This window comes from Heterodontus francisci, chromosome 2, assembly GCF_036365525.1.
Source record: "Heterodontus francisci isolate sHetFra1 chromosome 2, sHetFra1.hap1, whole genome shotgun sequence".
NCBI lineage: Eukaryota > Metazoa > Chordata > Chondrichthyes > Heterodontiformes > Heterodontidae > Heterodontus > Heterodontus francisci.
The window spans coordinates 153653176-153678526 of record NC_090372.1 but is presented as its reverse complement, the minus strand read 5'-3'; the positions used below and the strand labels follow the sequence as shown (position 1 = coordinate 153678526).

General features: G+C 40.1%; 1 protein-coding gene across 3 annotated transcripts in view; it reads right to left on the bottom strand.

Moving 5' to 3' along the window:
• dync1li1 (dynein, cytoplasmic 1, light intermediate chain 1) overlaps nucleotides 1-25351 on the bottom strand; it is an 84288-nt gene that overhangs the window by 46855 nt on the left and 12082 nt on the right. For all 3 annotated transcript variants that reach the window (XM_068012106.1, XM_068012097.1, XM_068012116.1), the window contains exons 3-9: nucleotides 15698-15814; nucleotides 13989-14219; nucleotides 8201-8370; nucleotides 6175-6268; nucleotides 4358-4493; nucleotides 2453-2564; nucleotides 895-954 (exon numbers count right to left, since the gene is read on the bottom strand). In XM_068012106.1, coding sequence (XP_067868207.1) covers nucleotides 895-954; nucleotides 2453-2564; nucleotides 4358-4493; nucleotides 6175-6268; nucleotides 8201-8370; nucleotides 13989-14219; nucleotides 15698-15814 — 920 coding nt within the window. The remainder of the gene's footprint in view (nucleotides 1-894; nucleotides 955-2452; nucleotides 2565-4357; nucleotides 4494-6174; nucleotides 6269-8200; nucleotides 8371-13988; nucleotides 14220-15697; nucleotides 15815-25351) is intronic.

Genomic DNA, 25351 nt, shown 5'->3' with positions numbered 1-25351 from the left:
TGGTGGCATAGTGGTAATGTCACTGGACGAGTAATCCAGAATCCAGGCTAATGCTCTGGGGACATGGGTCCAAATCCCACCACGGCAGATGGTGAAATTTGAATTCAATTAATAAATCTGGAATTAAAAAAAAAGCTAGTCTAATGGTGACCATGAAACCACTGTTGATTGTTGTAAAAACCCATCTGGTTCACTAATGTCCTTTAGGGAAGAACATCTGCCTTCCTTACCTGGGCTGGCCTACATGTGACACCAGACCCACAATAATGTGGTTGACTCTTAAATGTCCTCTGAAATGGCCTAACAAGCCACTCAGGTGTCAAGGGCAATTAGGGATGGGCAACAAATGTTGGCCTAGTCAGCGACACCCACAACCGAACAATAAGAAAACTGCAACCATCTCCTTTGTGCGAGGTATGACTCCAACCAGCACAGATTCCTCCCCCCCCCACTGATTCCCATTTTGCTAGGGCTCCTTGATGCCATACTCTGTCAAATGCTGCCTCAATGTCAAGGGCAGTCACTCTCACCTCACCTATGGAGTTCAACTCTTTTGTTCATGTTTGTAATGAGGTCAGGAGCTGAGAGACATGGTCTCAGCACAGAATTGCTGCAAATTTGTCCCTCAGTTGGCAAGTAGGAAGTTAAATGTTGCAGTAGTGGGTGCTCGTCAGAGTTTATGGCTGACGAGCTATTGGGGCAGTTTGGAGGGAGATTTATTCTTTATTTCCAATCTTGCTACATAAGACCTAATGAGGACACTGATATGCCTGAAATGAAAGGTGTTCCATTCCCAGTACTGAAATTCCTTTCAATGAGCACAGGAATTTATTTAAATAAAGGTAAAGAAATGACAGTAATTAAAATATCAACATGAAATATTAAATGTTTTACCTGCTGCTTCATAAGAAAGACTTGATCATCTTCTGATAAAATTTCCTTTTCATGTACAAACTGCAAGAAAAATAGATTGCTACATTTGCCGGCCTACAATACACCAAAATGTCTCTAGACATTTATAACAGAAGATATTAAAAAATATTTTGGAAGGCAAGGACATTAATTTAATACCTGCAAAATGCTTTAATTTTAATGAATCATAGAAATTCACAGCATGGAATGAGGCCATTCGGCCCATCGTGTTCGCACTGGCCGACAAGAAGCCACCCAGTCTAATCCCACTTTCCAGCTCTTGGTCTGTAGCCTTGTAGGTTACGGCATTTAAATGCATATCGAGGTACCTTTTAAATGTTGAGAGTTTCTGACTCTACCACCCTTTCAGGCAGTGAGTTCCAGATCCCCAACACCCTCCGGATGAAAAATCTTCCTCCTCGAATCCTCCTACCGGTTACCCTAAATCTATGCCCCCTGGTTATGGAGCCCTCAACCAAGGGTAATACGGCCTTGCCATTCACTCTATCTACATCCCAATTAAATCTCCCCTCAGCATCCTCGGTTCCAAAGAAAACAACCCTAGCCTATCCAATCTTTCCTCATATTCTACAGTCCAGGCAACATCCTCATAAATCGCTCTAGTGTGATTACATCTTTCCAGTAGCGCAGTGACCAGAACTGCACACAGTAATCCAGCTGTGGCCTAACTAGTGTTTTATACAGTTCCAGCATAACTTCCTAGCTCTTGTATTCTATGTTCTGGCTAATGAAGGCAAGTATCTGGTGTGCCTTTTTGAATCGCCTTATCTCCCTGTCCAGCCATCTTCAGGGATCTGTTGTTGTGCACTCCAAGATCCCTCTGTTCCTCTACACTTCTCAGTATTCTACCATTTATCGTGTATTCCCTTGCCTTGTTAGCCGTCTCCAAATGCATTACCTCATACTTCTTCAGGTTGAACTCCATTTACCACTGTTCCACCCACCTGACTAATCCATTGATATCTTCCTACAGTCTACAGCTTTTTTTCTTCATAATCAACCACATGGCCAATTTTCGTTTCGTCTGCCAATTTCTTAATCATATCCCCTAAATTCAAGCGCAAATCAATATTCTACAAAAAAACAAGGAACCTAGTATTGAGCCCTGCAGAAAAATAATATTTTCCCTCTCTTCAGCTTTATTATATAAAAATGGGCATGATAATTTGGAAATGGAATTGCTACAGCCTACAGTGGAAAAACTATCACTTTTATGATAAAGAATTGCTTCAGTGCAATCTTTTGCAATGTGGAATTGGAGCCTTATATTAAAAAGCTGGCATGTAATTGATAGGCAATATCATTCTGAACCAGTGCCAGACAGATTAGCAATTTAACTTGAATGACAATTTTGAGATATTAGTGCATAAAATTGTAAGAATGAACTGTAAGGAGGTTTTCTAATCATCCAGATTCTTGGTACTGTTAGTAGCTATCTGGCTAAGCTATACTAAGTAGAGAATACCAATATTGTCGGTATGACTTGATGCAAATAATGTTATCTGGAAAAAAAAGTTACCTTTCTTACTGGAGGCTTCATAATGCCTTCTTCAAATTTGTCATCAGCTTTTAAAGTCTGGAAATTTTCATACAAGATTCCAATTTTCTTTTCATTGTCCCATCCTGCTGGACTATAGAAAAATATATTTCATTTCAAAAAAACAGCTAAGCATTAAAAAGACCCAAGTCCAAATCACATCTAGCAGAAATGTTACAGCACATCTGTTCATAAAGACCGGCATCAGCACTAACTGCAGGCTATCCTGCCTTGATTTTTTATTTTTTTTTACAAAATTGTGGTAAATCAACAATTTGACATTGATTTCCTCTGGCAACAATAATTTTGTCCCCCAAACTTGAGACAATGCAAGCTAATATATACAGTAAAATTAAAACTATTAAGCATATACAATAAAATCTAGTAATGCCAGAAAACCCAATGCCAACTAACAATATCACAACTGGATTGCCAGATCATTCTCATAAACCATTTGTCATCTTCTAAATTCAAAAGATTAATCTGACTTAGTACATCAGCAGGGTGTGTATGAAAAGTTTGTATTTCATTTGCTCAATAGCATTCCTACACCTGCATATTTTATATGAATTTACAATTTTTCCCTGATTTCTTTAAAAGAAAAACCATGAAAATATCCAAAATAATATGCATCTATTTTTAAGCATATGAAGTGTTCCACAAAATTGTCCTTAATGTGACAACATAAATTGAAATATTAACAATTGGGGCGGCACAGTGGCTAGCACCGCAGCCTCACAGCTCCAGGGACCCGGGTTCGATTCTGGGTACTGCCTGTGCGGAGTTTGCAAGTTCTCCCTGTGTCTGCGTGGGTTTCCTCCGGGTGCTCCGGTTTCCTCCCACATGCCAAAGACTTGCAGGTTGTTAGGTTAATTGGCCATTATAAATTGCCCCTAGTATAGGTAGGTGGTAGGGAAATATATAGGGACAGGTGGGGATGTGATAGGAATATGGGATTAGTGTAGGATTAGTATAAATGGGTGGTTGATGGTCGGCACAGACTTGGTGGGCCGAAGGGCCTGTTTCAGTGCTGTATCTCTAAACTAAACTATTTTGGTTGCGTTATAGCAAAGGAGCTATCCTGATGGGAGTGTTAGAACCACCATTTAGTGTTTAAATTCAACCCCAAGCAAAATTATTTAAAAAAAAATTAAAATACAGATCTGGGGTGGTCTGGAAGCTACACCACTCTAGCAATACACTAATGTTAAAACTACCAGCTCTAATCTCAAAGTATACTGATATTTCAGATTCTCTTATCTGCCCTGAAAGAAAATTTATTGTCTTGTGACGTCTAGACAGGGAAAACTTATACTTGCTCATAACATTCAAATAGAGCCGTTTATCAGGTCAAATAAGGACTGGAGGATGACAAATGAAACAAACAATGGTGAGGGACGGAAATATAACTTTAAAAAAAAACTGACATTTTTAGGAAAAGCTCCTCTTCTCTAATCAGTATTGAGGAGTTACCTCTGCACTTTTGTGCTCCTTGATTTGCAAGCCCAAGCAGGTATCCTGGCAGTCAGCATCGTGCAAGGATGCCAGTCACAGCATCCACTGCTTGAAAGACTGTTCATTTTACAGCATTTCACACTAATATTTTTTAAAAAACTGTTTACAAAAAATATTGAATGACATGCATGTAAAGACAACATGAAATACTGGGATCACAATCAAATTTTGTTTTTAAATTTGTTTAGGGCAGAATTAAACAGGATTGCTCATTTAAATTACTACTTGAGCTAAAGAAGATAAATATTTTTAAAAACCTAGAAGTAAAAATAGATTCCAGTTCCAATCAAATGCGATACTTTGGTTTTCATTTGTAACACATTCAATTTATAAGAATATCAACTTAATTCAAAATCAAAACTTCAAACTTACATAAATACTGCATCTTTTTCCACAACTAGTACTGGCGAATGGAAAGGAAATCCATATAATTTATGGACAAGGTATTTATACATTAAATCAATATTTTTATTTTCCTTTATTGAAGTATAAATAAGTGCTGCACCATCTAAAACATTTGCATTAAGGAAGACGACAGAACAAATCGCTACATATTGTACAGACAACGTGACTAGCATATAGAAAAGCAGTTTAGTATTACAAAGATTTAGTATTACACAGGTATCTATCAAGTACAACAGACAGTCCCTAATAGAGCGCATCAGAGATCAGTGTGGGGTCATGGGGAAAACCTTCCAGTAGCTGGAATCTTACATACACAAAGGAAGATGGTTGTGGTTCTTGGAGCTGAATTATTGCAGCCCCATCATATTACTGCAGCATTTCTCAGGGCACTGTCCTCAGCCTTTAGCCGATTCCTCAATGAACTTCCCTTTAACTGGGTCTTTTTGCTGATGATTCTAAAATGTTCAGCACCACTCACAACCCAGGTAATGAACCAGCTCATGCCAGTCAACAGCAGAACTGGGCAATAATCAAACCTGGGTTGGCAAGTTGAAGGTAATAATGTCACTGCAGCAACTCACTAATTTTACTTCAACAGTCTTCCCTGCCCTTTCACCTCGATGACCAAGGACACAAATAACAAAATCTTGAAACACCATATTCTTCAAGTCACGTACCATCTTAACTTGGGCATTCCTTGCAGAGATAAAAATCATGCAATTCCCCACCTAACAGTTGAGGGTACCAACATCCCAAGAAGGCAGCCCAACACCAGCATCAATCTCACCTCTTCCCTCATTTGAAATTACTGAAACTGAGTCGCTTAACTACATTTATACAATCTTTACAAACGATGGTTATGCCACAGCTAGAGTATTGCGTACAGTTCTGGTCACCACATTACAGAAAGGACATAATTGCTCTGGAGAGTGTACAGAGGAGATTTACAAGAATGTTACCAGGGCTTGAAAGTTCCAGCAGTGAGGAAAGATCGGATAGGCTAGGGTTGTTTTCCCTAAAACAGAGCAGGCTGAGGGATGACTTAATTGAGGTGTACAAAATTATGCGGGGCCCAGATAGAGGAGACAGGAAGGATCTGTTTCCCCTAGCAGAAAGGTCAATTACTAGGGGGCACAGATTTAAGGTGATTGGTAGAAGGATTAGAGGGGACATGAGGAAAAACTTTTTCTCCCAGAGGGTGGTGGGTGTCTGGAACTCACTGCCAGGAATGATGAAGGCAGAAACCCTCAATTCTTTCAAAAAGGTACCTGGACATGCACCTGAAGTGCTGTAGCCTGCAAGGCTATGGATCAGGTGCTGGAAGGTGGGATTAGATTGAGCAGCTAGTTTGTTTGGCTGGCATGGGCACGACGGGCTGAATGGCCTCCTTCTGCGCCATAATTCTTCTATGGTTCAAAGAGCTTTAAAGTGTTCAGCAGCCTAAAATTTTTCATTCAGTATTTTTATGAAGAATGATCAAATAAATTGTGGTTATACAGCTAGATAGTTTACTATGAAAAGTGATAGCTTTTAATCAATCTTTTCAATATAATTTGTACATTTTTTTAAACCCAGAAGACGATGTCAACCATTTCAGAAAATTATGTTTGATTGGAAAGAAATTGTTTTCCAAAATTCTTCACAATACACAATGCTTTTGAACAAAACAAGCATCAAAATGCCTGGACTTTTCACTTGCAAACATTATGACATATTTGCTGTGGGAAGGGGTGGATAAATACATCCATAATACTAGAGCATCAAGATAAGAGTATAAAGGATACACTGTAGGCAAAACCTACGGATGTGTGACTGAATGAAGTCAAAGTGTTCATCTCTGTAGTCATGTTCCTTTTCCAGTAGGCTAATTGCATCACACTGCAGATAACACACACACAGAGAATAACATAGCATGCAATTGTACTAGCTCCATTTAGTTTTTACTGACAATTGTTTAGAAAGGAATAAACCAAGAAAATGTGCGAGCCACCCTAACTGCTCATTAAATTAGAAAGGAAAACATAAAACTTACCTGGTTAAAATTATATATTTAATCATATGTAGCAGGGTGAATACAGGCATCACAGAGTTCCAACACTCAATGGGATTAGTTTTGAATTGTTCTAGCAAAGAATACTAATAACTGTCTTCTGTGCTGTAAACTTTTTTCACAGGGCTAACCACACAACATTGCCAATAACATTGCATCTCAATCTTTGTAGACAGTCCTTTGGGACTTATGAAAATTTCAAGAGAACTGCAAGCTAGGTGGGAAGTATAATCATACGTACAAGTTTTATTTGCAGTCGACATTTGATATTCAATGGAATGTTGGACTTCACTTCTTTTGGGCTCCATAGCACTATGAAGAGGAACACAGGCATCGTCTAAAGTCTATGTTTATTCCATGATGCAGGGCAACCATTTGCTAAATTAAAGATTTATCCAGGGGAGTTTAAAATTAACTTTAAATTGAAAAATTGCCAAATACATGGGGAAAGGCTTACACATTAGAATAATTTTTTTGGAGCGAATTCTAAACTTTTGCAGTTAAGTAGCTTGATAAATTTTCACTCAGAGACTAAGGTTTGAATCCTCGAAATACTAATCTGTATTTAAACATTATTTACAAAAGATGGCCTCTAATATACCACAAATAATATACCATAAAGGAACACCAGTACACCAGTTAATCGAACGAGAATCCCAATTTAATCTACCAGATATCCCATCAAAAATATATAGAATGGATTTTTTCTTAATCACATGACATCAGTACCGATATTCATATCTTTTATATTATACCTGCAGTAATTCTTCCAAAACAAGTTATATAGAAATAATTTTACAGAACAATTCAGCGACAACAAAAACACACGTATGCACCACTAGTAATGCGTAGCATATGCCTATCACAGTGGAAATAACTGGGTTAATTAAAATTAACATTTTAGAAACTGGATTTACATAGATATCACAATGTTCGTGGGACCTTACTGCATCAGAGATACTTGATAATAGTGTTTTCTAGTTCTCATGAGTAACAAAATCGTATTTGTGGTGGAGCAGGCTTTATTTATTTATTTAGAGATACAGCACTGAAACAGGCCCTTCGGCCCACCGAGTCTGTGCCCACCAACAACCACCCATTTATACTAACCCTACAGTAATCCCATATTCCCTACCTACACTAGGGGCAATTTACAATGGCCAATTTACCTATCACCTGCAAGTCTTTTGGCTGTGGGAGGAAACCGGAGCACCCGGAGGAAACCCACTCAGACACAGGGAGAACTTGCAAACACCGCACAGGCAGTACCCAGAATCGAACCCAGGTCCCTGGAGCTGTGAGACTACAGTGCTAACCACTGCGCAACTTTCAAAGTTGTCATTTTAATTTCCTTTTTTGCAATCCTGGATAATGTTTATTATTGATGTCTCAGAAAACTAAATTCTTATTCAAATATCTGACCGAGTTAAGTCACAATTTATATAGTTTAGCCGCAGTTGCATCAAACATTAGTCTATTTTGTACAACAGGCTGCTCAGTTTCTTAAAACCATAGCATTGAGATCTGAAACAGCTAGCTGTAGATTCTAAGTATTGTTCAAATCTGAGAGTAGTAATTGGAGGCCATCAGGTTGTCATTAATTGTTGAGATAGGCTACCTGAACCATTCTTTATGTATAAATATTTTCCCCAGTCATTGAAGGTTTGAAGAGAGAAAAAAAGATAGACCTTAAGTTCCACAAAAAATACTCAAGCAAAACAATGTGATTTATCAAGTTTTAACATTTTTCACATACAAACCTTGGTGCAAACTATTAGGACTGGAATCCCAAGATTATGTGTAAGTGTATTTGAACCTAGAGGTAAGACTACACTTTCTTCATCTGTTTCTTGCGACGCAGTATTTCTTCGCTGTGGAGAAACTGGTAACTCCTTATCTGGCTCTTCATATTCTTGAAACTCTTTCACCACTGAAGACAGAAAAAAAAAAAGTGAGAAAAATATTAAGCATTAAATTTGTATTCTACTGGGGCTGTATGTAAAACATTATCCAATCATTACATTTTAATGACATGCAGTATAGTTTATGTAGTTTCTTATTCACTGTGAAACTTTATATATAATTACTGATGCAAAAGCATAAATGAATAACAGCTGTAAAAGTCTATATTTATAAAGGGGTTTCTTTTGTTATTAAAAAATAGCATTTCACAAATTGTTAGTGTTTTCAGTGAACACAGTTGTTTGACAGAAAGCAAACAATCCTTACATAATTGGATTTAATGGTCCTTTAACCCCTTCTCAGTAAACAAAAAAGCACGAACGACAAATCAAATTTTCACATTTCCCATCAGACATTGTTAACATTTTGCAGAAGTTTACATGTTTCTCAGGATGTGCTTTGTGACAGTACATGCTGTAATACATATTTCACACTAGTTGTGCTGAGATTCATATATTGCTATTGTGATGGACACCACACCTGGAAACATATTAATTTTGTCAAATGGAACATTATTTGAATGTTTACTGGACATTGAAATAACTTGCTTAAAACGACCATAGGACTGAGTGGCTGAACACATGGCTGCACATTTGCATTGAGAGACAGTTGCCTAGAGAGACAATGGAAGTACTCCCTGATCCAATTAGCCAGATGGGCTTTGTCAACAGTGATGATCAAGAGACACTGAAAGTCATTGAATGTTTGAATGTGTAACAGCCAGCAATCCACCTGCCCCGCACCGCAACCCCCCCCCCCCCCACCCCCCACCCCAGAGTTTGTCTGGTAAGCTTGGAAGAATTAACAAACTTTGCAGGTGATGTTGTTTCAAACAAAAAGCTAGTCACAAGACTAACCTGGTCAGCCTGGAGTTGATTGAATTGTGCTCACAGTAAAGTTTTGAGTCAGACTGCTTTTTGAAGAGCAAAAGAGAAACAAACTCTCTCTCTCTCTTTCTCTTACACTTGGTTCCAGGGACCCACGAAAGTAACTCAAACCTCAAGACAGAAGACTCCTGCAGCCTTCTGGTACCAGCTAAACAAGTTTGAAAGTGTGCACTGGGCCCCAACGAGAACTGCAAGACTTAACTTCAATCAAAGACTTTACATCCAACCCAAAACCAGTAACTGAACTCCATCTACTACTTCAAACCTTCCGCTCTTTAATTCCTTCTCCTCCTCCATCTATTTGTGTGTGTGTTTATCGCGTATGCATGGTAATGTAGTCGCGTCATATATTTTTAGTAGTTTAACTGAGTTAGAGTTTTACGGTTAATAAACTTACACCTTTCTTGGTTAAATCTGAGAAAACCTGTCTGGTTGACAGGGCAGGATCATCTCCAGCCACAGGTGGCGAGGGAGGGGCAGAGATGGAGGGGTGCAAGTAGGTAGACACAATTTGTTGTATACTTAAACATATTTTCCAATATATAACTTGTTAGATCTCAGATATAGTAAATTATATTAAAGGACAATACATTACTTGGATTTAGTGTCTAAACTTTCAGAGGACTTTCACTTGCTGCTCTGGGCTATGCAGATCAACAGGTACAATGAGCTCCTTGGCTTGGTGAACTGAAATCATGTGCTGAGCCTGGCAAGAAAAGCTAAAATGCAAATCTTCAAGAAAACTACTCGTATTGTCACTAGAAGCAAATACTACAAAGACCAAATCCACTTAGTCATGCAGCATCGTCTTGCTGATTGACATTTGTAGATTCTTAACTCAGCTTTCTAAAACATGGGTACTTTCCAGCAGTGTGACTGGATATCAATTAAGACTGCATTGTGGCCAATTTCAGCCATTCCTCCCTCCCAACTTCCAGCCAACTGCAATGCTGCTGTTGCTGCCAAGACCTAATGGACTGCTATTGTTGTCACTGTAGTAATGGGTTCTTGACAGTATGTGGCACTGTCAGCAAGACCACATAGCTTCATTGCAAAAAGCAGAGCTTAAGTATAACAAAAGCATGGTAAGTGGTTCAGACAGCCATCAGACAACATACAATTTTCTTGTGACAAGCTGAATCTTTGGGAGAGAAACCAGGATCACCTGCTTTTGAAACACTTCCTTAAAAAAATACCCTCCAATCTTCTTTTCTGAAAATATTAAATCTTGATGAGGTACAATCCTACAAGTGCTGGCAGCTTTACATTTAACTTGTCCAAATGGTCATTCTTCATCTGTGAACCAGCAACCTATTTTATCATGGCTGGTATCACAGCTGATCTTCATTCTGTGCCCAGCCAATCTTCGCAGATGATCACTTTCCCACAGGGTCACTGGATTTTTTTTAAATATTCGTTCATGGGATGTGGGCGTCGCTGGCTGGGCTTGCATTTATTGCCCATCCCTAAATGCCCTTGAAAAGGTGGTAGTGAGCTGCCTTCTTGAACCACTGCAGTCCTTGAGGTGTAGGTACACCAAAAGTGCTGTTAGGAAGCAAGTTCCAGGATTCTGACCCAGCAACAGTGAAGGAACTGCGATATAGTTTCAAATCAGGATGGTGTGTGGCTTGGAGGGGAACTTGCAGGTGGTGGTGGTGATCCCATGCATCTGCTGCCCTTGTCCTTTCAAGTGGAAGAGATCACGGGTTTGGAAGGTGCTGTTGAAGGAGTCTTGGTGAGTTGCTGCAGTGCGTCTTGTAGATGGTACACACTGCTGCTACGGTGTGTTGGTGGTGAAGAGATCTAATGGGGTGTCAATCAAGCGGGCTGCTTTGTCCTGGATGGTGTTGAGCTTCTTGAGTGTTGTTGGAGATGCACCCATCCAGGCAAGTGGAGAGTATTCCATCACACTCCTGACTTGTGCCTTGTAGATGGTGGACAGGCTTTGGGGAGTCAGGAGGTGAGTTACTCGCCGCAGAATTCCCAGCCTCTGACCGGCTCTTGTAGCCACAGTATTTATGTGGCTGGTCCAGTTCAGTTTCCGGTCAATGGTAACCCCCAGGATAATACACCTAGCAAGGTAAATGATGTGGAGGCCACAGCAGCAGGTGCTTCAAGGGGCCCTGCTGGAGTCATTTTTGGAAACTCTTTGGAGAAGGTAACAAGGCACAGCACCATGCATTAATGAAGGATATCAAGAAACCTTGCATTTATATAGCGCCTTTCATGAACTCAGGATGTCCCAAAGCACTTTGCATCAAATGAAGTACTTTTGGAGTGTGGTCACTGTTGTAATGTAGGAAACAAACAGCCAATTGGGCTCCCACAAACAGCAATGTGGTAATGATCAGATAATCTGTTTTTGTGATGCTGATTGAAGGATAAATATTGGCCAGGACACTGGGGATAACTCTCCTGTTCTGCGAAATAGTGTCAAGGGATTTTTTACACCCATCTGTGGGGGCAGACAAAAATTCTATTTACATCTCATCTGAAAAATGGCATCTCTGACAGTGCAGCACTTCCTTAGTGCTGCACTGGAGTGTCAGCCTAGATTATTGTGCTCAAGTCTCTGGAGTGGACCTCAGTCACAGAAAATTATCTGAAACTTCATACTCATTTTGATGCATCTTCAGTACTTCAAAATGAGGCTTTGAAAATTATTTTAATTTGCAGCACGTACCTGGTTAAATCATTCAAAAAAGGACATTTTTCTAGACTAATACTATTCCTACAAACAGATTTCACCCTGCTGAAAGCATAATGTAATCATAGTATGATTTTCAGCCATGACTACTGAACTGCCAATTTACCTTGGAGTACTTAAAAAGCCTCAGAGATGCTGGGCCACAGAACTGAGATGCTGCAGGCACTACCCAAAAGCAAAAACTGTTTGTCTGCACTTCGCTAGAGTACATTTAAAAAAAAATGTATTTCCAAGAGCTTCCACCCACATATTTAATGAAGCCACTGCACATTTTGTTTAGATGGCACCTGTGGGAGGATTACATTAATGTATTAAGATTTCTTGGTATGACTGTTTGCACTCAGAACACTACAGGTTCTAGAAATGAAACAGAGACTTAGACAGTTATGAAACAAAAGTATGAGGACAGGTTGGAGCTACCATTTGCAGCAAAAAGTAAATGGGAAACTGAATTTACAGTGTACATACAGCATTACACAGACTCCACAAATTTCCACTCTCCATACCTGATGAATGCCAGTGAGCAGAAAGGCACACATTCTCGTCATGCTCCCTATTCCACCATCTTGCATTGTGACTTGGGATATTACAAGAACCAGGGTCACAGTGAATGAATAAGTCAAACTGTGTTGCATGCTAGCATTTTAGGAATTCTGTCCTTTGTTGTGCAAAAAACACAAACCAGTGTCAGTGAATGCTGGAGCTTGAGAGACCGCTGTAATACGCGCCGGACGCCATTGCCGGAGTGGTCGCCCCTTTTACATCATCTCCATTTAAATGAGACCCCATGCGAAATATCACAGAGGCTCAGCGACGGCAGATCCGCACGAGCGGGCCAAGATCAGAGCGCGCCGCCGTGATTTGCGGTGCGCTCATAAAATTCAGCCCAATGTTTTTTCTTTGAGAAAGAGCTGCTAGAAGATTACAAAGATGCATTTTAGGAAAAGGTGAGGAGAATGTTTTTTACTGTGCGTGTGCTTCAGGAAGCATATTTAGTGTTGTTGGTTAAAGGGTTATTGCCCCATGATTATCTAAAATCTTCTGAACATAGTTCCTGCTTTAATCCCATTTAGTACGCTGCAAGTTAACTTATTAATATGCACATCAAACTTCTGTTAACGAAAAAAGGGATTCAAGCAGGCATCTAAGATGTATTCAATCAAATATATTAAAAAAGAGCGAAATTAACTCAGGTACTTTAACAATCTAACACTTGCAAACTCATAGTAAAAATAATTTATTGGGAAAAGATAGCTGGATCGCCATTCTCTAATGTTGTTTATAAACTTGTATAATAATAGGTTGTGCATATCTATATGGATGCCAATTATCAGTTCTGCAAAATCTGTTTTGGATGAGACCAGAATTGTTCCATACTAATGTGCAGTTTACAAAGAATGATTGTTTTCAATAGATCCCACTATTGAAAACAGGGCAGCACAGAAATTAAAGGTATTGAGATACTGAGGTAATGTGGACAGTGTTTATACAGAGGTACTGCTCTGTAAACAGGGCAGACTTCAATTCCAGGAGTTCAAGACTAGTGCTTCCAGGCCCAAAGTAAAATACATATTGCTACCATAAGATAAAATGAAATTTGCTTGCTGCCCTTATGGCTGTTCTATCACAAATATAAATTCTTCAGTGCGGACATCTTGCATCAATACTGAGGGCAGCAGGTAAAATCCACCATGTCAGCATGGTTAATGCCCATTTGAACCTCTTGAGATTACAAGGTAGTAATCAATCGCTGCTTTCCATCTCTATTTAAACTACACAAGGGCACGGCAGGGCAGCAGGGAAGGAGAGAATACAATTTTGTAGATATTGTCAGAAAAATTACATACTTTTGCATTATTGTAACAGTGAAAAATGACTTGAAGTAGACTGCATCAAATCTAATGTTAAACCCTCTGAGCATCTGAAAAATTTCAGTTTATCAGACTATCACATGCCATAACATTATCTAAGTCCATTCATCATAGTACTTACAGCTCTGTTCCATTTCTTTCATTTGCTCTGGTGGTATTTTTAGTTTATCAATGTGCTCTCGAACAACACTGGCCCACTTCTGTAATGAATCCATGACCATCCAAGGCCGGGACATGTCCACCACCAGCATAAGCAGAGTGTCTTTTATGTTATCAGATGTAACTGCAAATTTCAGGAGACCTTTATGGTAAGTGTCACCATCTAAGATCCAAACATTGCATCGAGTATGATCTGTTAATACAGGAAAATAAAACAACCAATTAATTTACACCACTGGACTGCACCTTCATCTAAAGTTCTCAGAACAAAATCATGCAACATTCAGGACTGCTAGGGAATCCATGGAGAGCTTTAGGTTACTTAAAAAGTAAGTAAATTAAATCTGCAGTTTAATAACAATTTCCAGATTGCTTTTTGTGTTTCTCTTGTTGGCACATTGCATAAGCCTTTGTGCTAATTGCATTAAATCTTCTTTTAAGCATGTCTATCTGACATGCCCAGAAGAGGAAGACCAATGGAAAAATGCCCAGCTTGTCAGGCTACAAGAGATGTTCTGTGTTCACCCACTTGCACCAACACACATGTTCACAAAAGTGAATTCTTTCAGTTTTAGTTTAGTTTAGTTTAGTTTAGAGATACAGCATTGAAACAGGCCCTTCAGCCCACCGAGTCTGTGCCGACCATCAACCACCCATTTATACTAATCCTACACTAATCCCATTACCCTCTCACATCCCCACCTTCCCTCAATTCCCCTACCACCTACCTACTCTAGGGGCAATTTATAATGGCCAATTAACCCATCAACCTGCAAGCCTTTGGCATGTGGGAGGAAACCGGAGCACCCGGAGGAAACCCACGCAGACACAGGGAGAACTTGCAAACTCCACACAGGCAGTACCCAGAATTGAACCCGGGTCGCTGGAGCTGTGAGGCTGCGGTGCTAACCACTGCGCCACTGTGCCGCCCCACTTTGACAAATGGTCAGTGCACGTGGAAGCTCCTATTCCCAGAAGAATCTGGGGCAGCAGACGATGACACAAGATACATCTGACTAATTGTAATCTTGGATGCTTGGTTGGAAGCACGCCAATCACTGTATGTCACACAGGTGACACACGCAGTGACAGCAATGATTAGCTATAGCCTGAAACTCATTCCCACCTCCTAGTAAGCATGCTGCAATAATGACCTATGGTGATGGCACCAAGTGGCACACAGGGAAAACCAGGTCACAATCATACAGCATTATTTTCATTTCAGCAGCTATGAAACTTGCAGGGAAAGCGGTGGACGGGGTGGGGGGAGGGGAGGTTGTGGGGAAGCAGTGATGCCAGCAAGGGACAGCAAGTTTGATGAGGAACAGGAGACAGCTGAGGGGGTTCCAGAGGTAATATTCTGGGCTGGGAAGAAAAGTAATTGTTGAATATGCTTTGGCTGCAATTGAATAGTTAAGAGTGGAACTAAAGGATGGAAGTTCTACTGAGCTGGACAATAAAGGTGCAGTGTCAAGAGGATGTCGGTGTGGTCGACTATGCCAAAGGCTGCAAAGGGGTTACTAGTTTCATCTCTATTGAATATTTCCATGTTTAATTTTCTTGTGTGAAAAATAAGTAACCAAGAGAGTGCTCAAACAAACATAAAAAGCTTGTTGCAATATTAATGGGGGGGAAAAAAATTAAGTATTCCAACCATCATATGGCACTCACCATCAATGTCTTCATCATGAATATCGAGGTACAAAAACTCCATTCCTCTCCCTTTCTTATAGTCCTCTACTCCTTGTAATTTTGCTATTAAAGTGGTTTTACCAGACCCATCTTCTCCTGGAAATGCAAGCAGGTGGGAAAAAATATCAGCATGTTATCTGACCAGCTGGAGAAACAATCACATCAAAATCTAAACAGACTGTAACATTTTGAATTTCACAGCTTGTTTGGCTACAGAGAAAGGTAAAAGAAAAATACTGCAGATGTTGGAAATCTGAAATAAAAACAAGAAATGCTGGAAATAGTCAGCAGGTTTGGCAGCATCTGTGGAGAGAGGAGCAGAGATAACATTTCAGGTCAGTGACCTTTTATCAGAACTGGCAAATGTTAGAAATGTAATAGGTTTTAAGCAAATAAAGTGGGGAAGGGACAAGAGATAACAAAAAGAAAGGTGTTGGTAGGACAGAGGGTCACAGAATAACTGACCAGAAGGTCATGGAGCAAGGGCAAACAGTATGTTAATGGTGTGCTGAAAGACAAAGCGTTAATGCAGAGAGTGTGTTAATTGACAGAAAAATGAACAGCCCTGGCCCAAAGAACAAATATGAAAAAAAAGTGGGCAGGTACATGGTAAAAAAAAAAATGAATGATGAAACAAACGAAAATAAAACAAATAAAAAATAACTAAAAATAAAAAGGGCGGCTCTCATGCTCTGAAATCATTGAACTCAATCTTCAGTCCGGCAGGTTGTTGCGTGCCTAATCGGTAAATGAGTTGCTGTTCCTCAAGCTTGCGTTGATGTTCACTGGAACACTGTAGCAAGCCCAGGGACAGATATGTGGGCATGAGAGCGGGGAATGTTGAAATCGAAGCAACCGGAAGTTCGGTGTCATGCTTTCAGACTGAGGTCCAACAGAGAAAGGTTATTTGCTCACCATAAACACATTTGAACAATTCCCTCTTCACTGTTGTGAAAACACTATGCAGAATCTATTTTTTAAATATTTAAAATAAAATTCAAATTACCATGACAAATTGAGAGCCACTAAGCAATAAGTTAATAGCCTAGAAGTGGTCATTTTATGGCACATTTATCTTGCAGAACCACTTTAGGAAGCAATTCTTCAACAGCAGCTACAACTTCTGAGTACATTGGAAATTATATTGTCTACAATGTGGGTGGCTATTAACAGCTAGTATCATGTTAAAACAGTGGTGCACCACTATGTTACTGTTATCTTCTCCAATGATGGACAAAGCTAACAAGCCCGCTTTACTGGCTTGCACGAGTGAGCTAAACTGCTCAGCTGCAAGCAGCCAGTAAATATGGCAACCTCAGATTCTGACAGCCGATTTGCCACTGGAGGTATCTGCAAAAAAAACACTTCTTTTTATGGTCTCTATGGCTTCATTTGATAGTGGCGCTGTTTCTTTTACATTGTCAGTTTACCATCAATAACAAACTTCTTTTCTTTTGGGCCTCCTTATCTCGAGAGACAATGGATACGCGCCTGGAGGTGGTCAGTGGTTTGTGAAGCAGCGCCTGGAGTGGCTATAAAGGCCAATTCTGGAGTGACAGGCTCTTCCACAGGTGCTGCAGAGAAATTTGTTTGTTGGGGCTGTTGCACAGTAGGCAAACTAATAATGCAAATATCACATACTTTTTGCTGGGACATTTTTCAAAATCAAAGTATATTTGAATACCCTGCCTGCCAGCAATCTCATTAAGCATGTCTAAATGGAGCAATTAGGCAACTAGCTCTCACCCTACCAACACACTGATATAGGAAAGACAGGAATATATTGTGCTTTTCTGGACTGTACACCACACACAAAAAGAAATGAGACACTGCACACAACTTAAAACGACCCCAATCATTTGTGGCTTCAAAAGGTATCTGCTTATAAGGCATGAATACCCCACATGTCAGATTTCAGAGTTTTTACTGAAGCTCAATTGTTTTGATCAACTCTGATCCAGAGTCTCTCATCCTCATTGGTTCCTGAAACAGTTGAATTCAAAACAGATCAACACTTTTAGATAACAGGGATCAATTCACATTCCAGGAATGCAGGCATGAAACGGAACAGCCATGCTCTGAAATTGGAACGAACACATTAACACCTCAAGTTATGGATGGAGCTCCTTCCGAGTTAGACAATATGAATACGGATGCATTCAAACAGAAACTCAGATATACTGGATTCATATATACTGCAAAAAATCAACAAACATCAAGCCAGAAAGAAATGATGTTGCAGAAATAGTGCACAAAAGATATTCCCTTACCCACCATAGCACCAGACAGATGAAACATCAGAAAAAGGATTTATCAATTTGAAGAAACTTACAATTATGGTACGTTTACAAGAAACCATGTTGACTAAACACAATACTCAGGACTCCACAAAGATGTCATAAAAATGATTGTATGAAAACATTAGGAACAAGGTCAGCAAAGTTTTATTAGTTTACCTTCTGTCTTCCTAAAATTTAATTGCTCCAGTGCAAGAGACTGGAAATTTCAGTCGATCAACAAGGAAACGGACTGAGACTGCACTGAATTTTTTTTTGTGTAGAACAGTTAAGGACAATTAGAATCATTCGCTCTGGAGATCTGTAACTTGTGCAAGTCTGTAGGGTCAGAATCTCTTGTTCACACTATTCATAAAGAATGTAGAGGAAAATACATTGTGTAATAACAGAACCTTTATGATAACCTGAAGTCATTACCAAGCCAGTTCATCTAAATTAATTTCATGACCCCTATCCCCTTTTAAAGAGCCCAATATGTGTAGCTTTTTTTCTACCAAAATGAAACCTACTGCATAGTCCTCCTCTAATACTTTAGTTGCTGCCTTCAAAAATTGATTTAACACACCTGATGTTTCAGTATTTCCCTTGAAGATCCCATCTAGTTTTTAAAAACAGATATCATTTTAAAATTTGTTTTTAAATCTTCCTATTGTAAATGAATAATCACCCTCTTACCTTTTCTAATATTCACAACTGATATTTGTATGAACTCCACCCTTCACTAGTTTGTTTCTTTGTATCAAGCTGTACAGGTTTTGCAACTAGTGTGCAGCCTGAACATCCACCAATTCCCAGCATGGTTCCAGGCACAATTGTTTTTGTAACATTTATATAAGCTCCAAGAACAAACTGCATGTACCAAACCTTGAATTACGCACACAATTCTCCAATCATCCTCTCCTTCCATGAGCGCCTCCTCTTGGTCCCACTAGAGTCCAGTACTTTACTCACCCCTCTCCGATGATATCCTGTCCTGCCCCATACATTTGCGATCAATGTGTCTATCTTACCCGACCCCCTATCAATTCTTGCTACCATTTGCTAAAGGTCCTACTCCCAGCCAGAACCCCACCTACAACCTCCGAGATTCTCTCCCATCTCTATTTGCCACCACAGTTCAACCCTGACTCCAGCTGGCACCCATGACTATCTCCACTTACTGCACTTCCACCCATGCCTTTCCACCTAAAAAGCACACACAAAAAAATGAAACAAAAACAAAATGGAAGGGTGGGCAGGGGGAGAAACAAAGTGAATGAAAAAAAAAAGGCCAAACCAAAACACCAGCATGCAGTAAACAAAAGCACAGGTAGATTGTTTTCGTTAAGCAACCCTAAGGAAGTGTAACCTCATGGCTAACAAAAAAATGATAAACATATCCTCAAGTGATAACTCAATAATTCACAGAGAATAAAGTCAGGAATGAGCCCACAAGTGAAAATACCTATGACTTAGTTAATCTATACTATAGGGATAATTATTTTTAACTTCATGGTTCTAGCAGAGCCTCGACAGTTGGTGCCAAATATTAGGAATTCAGGCCTATGCTGCACATGACTTTCTAATCATTTATGAGCCTCCTAGCTGGGATGCAAAGTCAGAAAATTATCCTTTGTATTTGTTCCCTCCAATTTATTCTCTATTCTCAAGGCAAAGACTGGGGTGGTAAATGTAACTTACTCAAGTTGACATCTAGAAAGTGAAGTGCGACAGGGTATTCAACTGGGTATGAGAGTGTGAGGGAGAAAAATCATTGCCAATTCCAGTCATCAACCGCCACAAGAATTTCCAGCAAGAATCATTTGATATTGACTAGGAACAGGAATTCTGGCTCATTTCGACTCTCCATTCCCCCCAACTCCCTATTCCCAGATGAAAATCAATTAAGCATAAACCACAGAACAATTGGCCAGCCTCCCACTTTATACCCTCCTTAAACGTGAGATCATCCAAAATTCTCACCAGTGTCCTAACTTGCACCTAGTCCAGTTCACATATCACCCCTGTGCTCACTGACCTACACTGGCTCCTGGTCAAGCAACAACTCTATTTTAAAATTCTCATCCTTATTTTCAAATCCTTCTGTGGCCCGCCACTTCCCATTTCCATAACCTCCTCCAGCCCCACAACCCTCCAAGATACCAACGTTCATCTAGTTCTGGCCTCTTGAGCCTCCCCTATTTTAATTGCTCCATCACTGGGGGCTGTACCTTCAGCTGCCTCAGACTTAAGCTCTGGAATTCCTTCTTTCAACCTTTCCACCCCTCTACCTCACTTTGCTCCTTTAAAACACTCCTTAAAACCTACCTCTTTGATCAAGCCTTTGGTGGTCTACCCTAATATCTCCTTATGTGGTTCAGTGTCATATTTTGTTTGATAATGTCTCCTTTGAAGGACTTTGGAATATTTTGTTACATTAAAGGCAGTTGTTGTTGATCTGAATACTTAGTGACACTGAGCCAGAGTACAGTGTTTTTGCCGAACATCCACCCCCCCCACTCTGCCCTTTAGGCTTTCCCAATACAGCACAGAAGTCGGTTAGAGCTACTATTAAGTCGAAATTGTAAATAAAATTTATTTCCCGATCAACTGCTTTACAAAGCAGTAATCTGTGCCAAACTTTTGACAACGTCATAGTCGGCTGCTGCTAGATCTGAAAGTGTCAGACAGGCCGTCCTCTGAGGAAAATGTACAATTCCCACTTATTTCTTCCAATGCCATGTTCCTGAACTCAGCTGTACCATGAGTGGGAGAAAAAAAAACAGGCACTAACCCACCTTGCATACTGTGGAGCAACACAAAGATAAACATGGCAATTTATTTCCCTGCATCATTCAAATAAAAGTTGAGAGCATAATAATGTGCAAGCATTAGGACTATGGATAAGATTAAAATATTTCAAGTGGCTCTTAATGTGATGGGCTTTGATTTGGCAAATGGTATTTAACTTAGATAAATGTAGAGTTATACACATGGGCAAGTATACTTACACCTGACAGGGTGCAGGACTATAGTCTGTCAAGAAAGAAAAGATCACAGTATTGCACTACACAATTCTCAGGGTTCATGATCAACTACGTGACAAGATAGTCAAAGCAAATAGTATATAAGGTTGTACTGCCAGGAGATTAAAAATCACTTTGTCCTGTTCATGACTTTAATTAGGCTTCACATAGAACACTGCACACTTTCGGTCCCCTTAACATAAGATGGGCGATGGTGAGAATTTGGAAAAGGTTCTGATGAGGGCCACAAGAATGATATCCAGCTTAAAATACTTTGGCTTGCCAGACAGGCTTAAAAAGCTGGATCCGTTTACTCCGGAGTTGTGCAGACCTGGTGACTTGTCAGAGGCACTGAAAATATTGAAGAGTCCAGAAATGTGCACGTTATTTCAATTTGATACATTAGGAAGGACCAGGAATCATGTCAGCAAGTTACACAAGGGCACAATTAGGTTAAATGTGAAGAAATTATTTTCCCATAGTAGACTAATGGAACAAGTTGCTTGCTCATGCAGACAGTGCCAATTTGCTGCATACCTTCATAAGAGTTGGAACAGTTCCTGGCTGGAGCAGATATCATGGCTGGCAAAAGTTAGGTGGAATTAATGTAAGTCATGGTCAATGTGGTATCCTGGAGCTTTAATTGCTATGCAATGTCAGAGAGGAAATTTCCCACCCTTAAATTAGCTTTAGTTTTAAAAAAAAAATCTGATTCCTTGCCTCTCCCAGGAAATTACATGATTGTTGATAGGTGTGTGTAATTGTGATTTATGATGCTTTAAGACATTGCGACAGTGTGGCAGGCTCAAAGAATCAGCTTGTCTTTTCCTGTCCATTATTTTTGTTTATCTGCAGTAATACTTGTGTGTGTGTTGCACCATGTGCAGGTTAGGCTAGGATGCTCTTCCATGGTGAAATAGCCTGTCAACACTCACCAAGTAGACTCAACATGCTGAAATGCATGTGGATTATGCACTAAAGGGATGCTGGTGTCCCTAGAATTGCAATTATCTTCAGGACAGCAAGAATCAAAAATTGGAAAAATAAAAGCCAGTATTTTCCAAAACAGGGCACCTCAGGGTTCAAAAGATTTTGACAATCTGCTTTATCTTTACTTCTTTTGATCATAAGAAATTTGTGCCTCAAGGGAGTGCAGCCAGAGCAAAGTCCGTGTCACCACGGGTGGCTCAGTTGCACAGGAGGGGAGGAAGAGGAATGGAGGAGCAATAGTGAAAGGGAATTCGATAGTCAGGGGATCAGACAAGCATTCCTGTGGCAGTAAACGTGGCTCCAGGATGGTGTGTTGCCTCCCTGGTGCCAGGGTCAAGGATGGCATGGAGTGGCTGCAGGGCATCCTTCTTGGGCAGGGTGAACAGCCAGAGGTCATGGTCCACATTGGTACCAATGACATAGGTAGGAAGAAGGATGAGGTCCTGAAAGCAGATTTTAGGGAATTAGGAAGGAAATTAAAAAGCAGGACCTCCAAAGCAGTAATCGCAGGATTACTCCCAGTGCCACATGCTAGTGAGCATAAGAATAGGAGGATTGATCGATTGAACACGTGGCTGGAGAATTAGTGTAGGAGGGAGGGAGTCAGATTTCTGAGGCATTGGAACCAGTTCTGGGGCAGGTGGAACCTGTACAAGATAGACAGGCTACACTTTAACAGGATTGGACCTAACATTCTTGCAGGGAGATTTGCTACCGCTGCTGTTAACTAGCTGGTCAGGGGGATGGGAACCTGAGGGGTAGCTCAAATTGGAAGGAAGTAAAGCTGGTAACAGGAGGTAGAAAAGTAGCAAGTGTCATTAGAAAGCAGGCAAAACAAAGGCAAGCATCAACTAGGCGTAAAATGCAGAATAATGTCAAGACGACATGGTTAAGGGCACTCTACCTGAAAATATGCATGTACAACCAAGTAGATGGCTTAAAGGTCCAAATAGAGGTAAATGGGTATGATCTAATTGCCATTACCGAAATATGGCTACAGGGTGACCAAGACTGGGAACTGAATATTCAAGGATATTCGACATTTAGGAAGGTCAGACAAAAAGGAAAAGGAGGTGGTGTTGCGCTGATAATAATGGACGGGATCAGTACATTAGTAAGGGAGGATGGGAAGAACAAAATGTGGAACCTGTTTGGGTGGAGCTAAGAAACAGCAAGGGGCAGCAAACATTGGCAGTTGTTTATAGGCCATCAAACAGTAGTGGTAGTGCAGGGCATGGTAGTAAACAGGAGATTAGAGAAGCATATGGCATGGGTAAATCATGTGTGACTTCAATCCAAATTTAGACTGGGTAAATCTAATGAGCACTAATGCTGTGGAGGATGAGTTTCTGTAGTGTGTTAGGGATGGTTTTCTAGAGCAAATTGTTGAGGAACCAACTAGAGAACAGGCGATTTTAGATCTAGTATTATGAAATGAGAAAGGGCTAATTAATAATCTTGTTGTAAAAGAACCTTTAGGGACGAGTGACCATAATATTATAGAATTTTACATTATGTTTGAAAGTGAGGTAGTTCAATCTGATATCAGGGTGTTAAATTTGAACAAAGGAAATTATGAGGTATGTGGGCCAAATTGGAATGGGAAAAGACAGTACATAGGCAATGGACAGTCTTTAAAGAAATATTATACAGTTTACAACAACTATACAGTCCTTCTTGGGCCCCAGATGTTCACAATATGTATCAATGATTTGGATGTGGGGACCAAATGTTGTAATTCCAAGTTCACGGATGACACAAAACTAGGTGGGAATGTGTTGTGAGGAAGATGCAAAAGCGGCTTCAAGGGGATTTGGACAGACTTAGTGAGTGGGCAAGGATGTGGCAGATGGAATATAATGTGGAAAAATGTGAGGTTATCAACTTTGGTAGGAGGAACAGATGTGCAGAGTATTTCTTAAATGGTAAGAGATTAGAAAGTGTAGATGTACAAAAGTCACTGAAAGCTAACATGCAGGTGCAGCAAGCAATTAAGGCGGCGAATGGTATGTTAGCCTTTATCGCAAGAGGATTGAGTACAGGATTGTGAAGTCTTGCTTTAATTGTATAGAAGCTTGGTTAGACTGCACCTGGAGTACAGTGTGCAGTTTTGGTCCCCTTACCTTAGGAAGGATATTGCCATTGAGGGAGTGCAATGAAGGTTCACCAGACTTGTTCCCGGGATGGTGGGACTGTCCAATGAAGAGAGATTGGGGAACCTGGGCCTGTACTTTCTAGAGTTTCGAAGAATAAGAGGTGATCTCATTGAAACCTACCAAATACTAAAAGGGATAGACAGGGTAGATGTAGGTAAGATGTTTCCCCTGATTGTGGAGTCTAGAACAATTTCAAAAGGGAAAGCCACTTAGGACCGAGATGAGGAGAAATTTCTTGACTCAGAGGGTTGTGAATCTTTGGAATTCTCTACCCCAGAGGACTGTGGAAGCTCGGTAATTAAGTATGTTTAAAGCAGAGATTGACAGATTTCTAAATACCAATGACATAGGGGGATAAGACGATAGTGTGGGAAAAAGGCATTGAAGTGGATGATCAGTCATGATCATATTAAATGGCAGGGCAGGCTCGATGGGCTGAATGGCCTACTCCTGTTCCAATGTTCCAATTTATAATAATTTGCTGGCAACCATAGTGCTCCTACATTGGGCATAAAGGTCAGCAAATAACGTTTTGCTTAAGTCTACATACTCCCAAGTGTCTGTGCACAATTTTTATCAGAGACATAGCTAGAAACAGGATTAGGCACAGGTTTTTTTGCATAGTGTTTAGCGAAAATACAAACTACGAACTGAAGTGATTTCAGAGCCAATTCACGTGTTTCAGCCTATGCAAATTATTACATTGTTTGTTGTTTAAAAACCATGACCACGGGGCCAATATGAAGGTGAAATGGTACGAGAACCTCTATTCGAAGTGGTCTCATACCACATAATTTTTTTGGCAACTTAGCACCTCAATTATAATAGTTTGCATTGATGTATACATTGTTTTCTATCAACCCAAATTGTAATTTAAAACACAAGTCAGCAGCAAATTCCATGTGTACTGAGTTTCAGCGCAAATGATTATACATTTTAAAAGACAAATACATGAGGAAATATGGTTAATATTCAGTTCGTAAGGTTTGATGGTAACTTTTGTAATTTAGGTCATCAGATCCCTTTACTGCCTCCTCGGAGGTCCGCAGATTCACAGATGCCAGTCTTCACCCAATTTGATTCACTCCATGTGATAAGAGAAATGGCTGAGTGCACTGGATACAGCAAAGGCTCTGGATCCCGATAATGTCCTGGCTGTAGTGCTGAAGGCTTATGCTCCAAAGC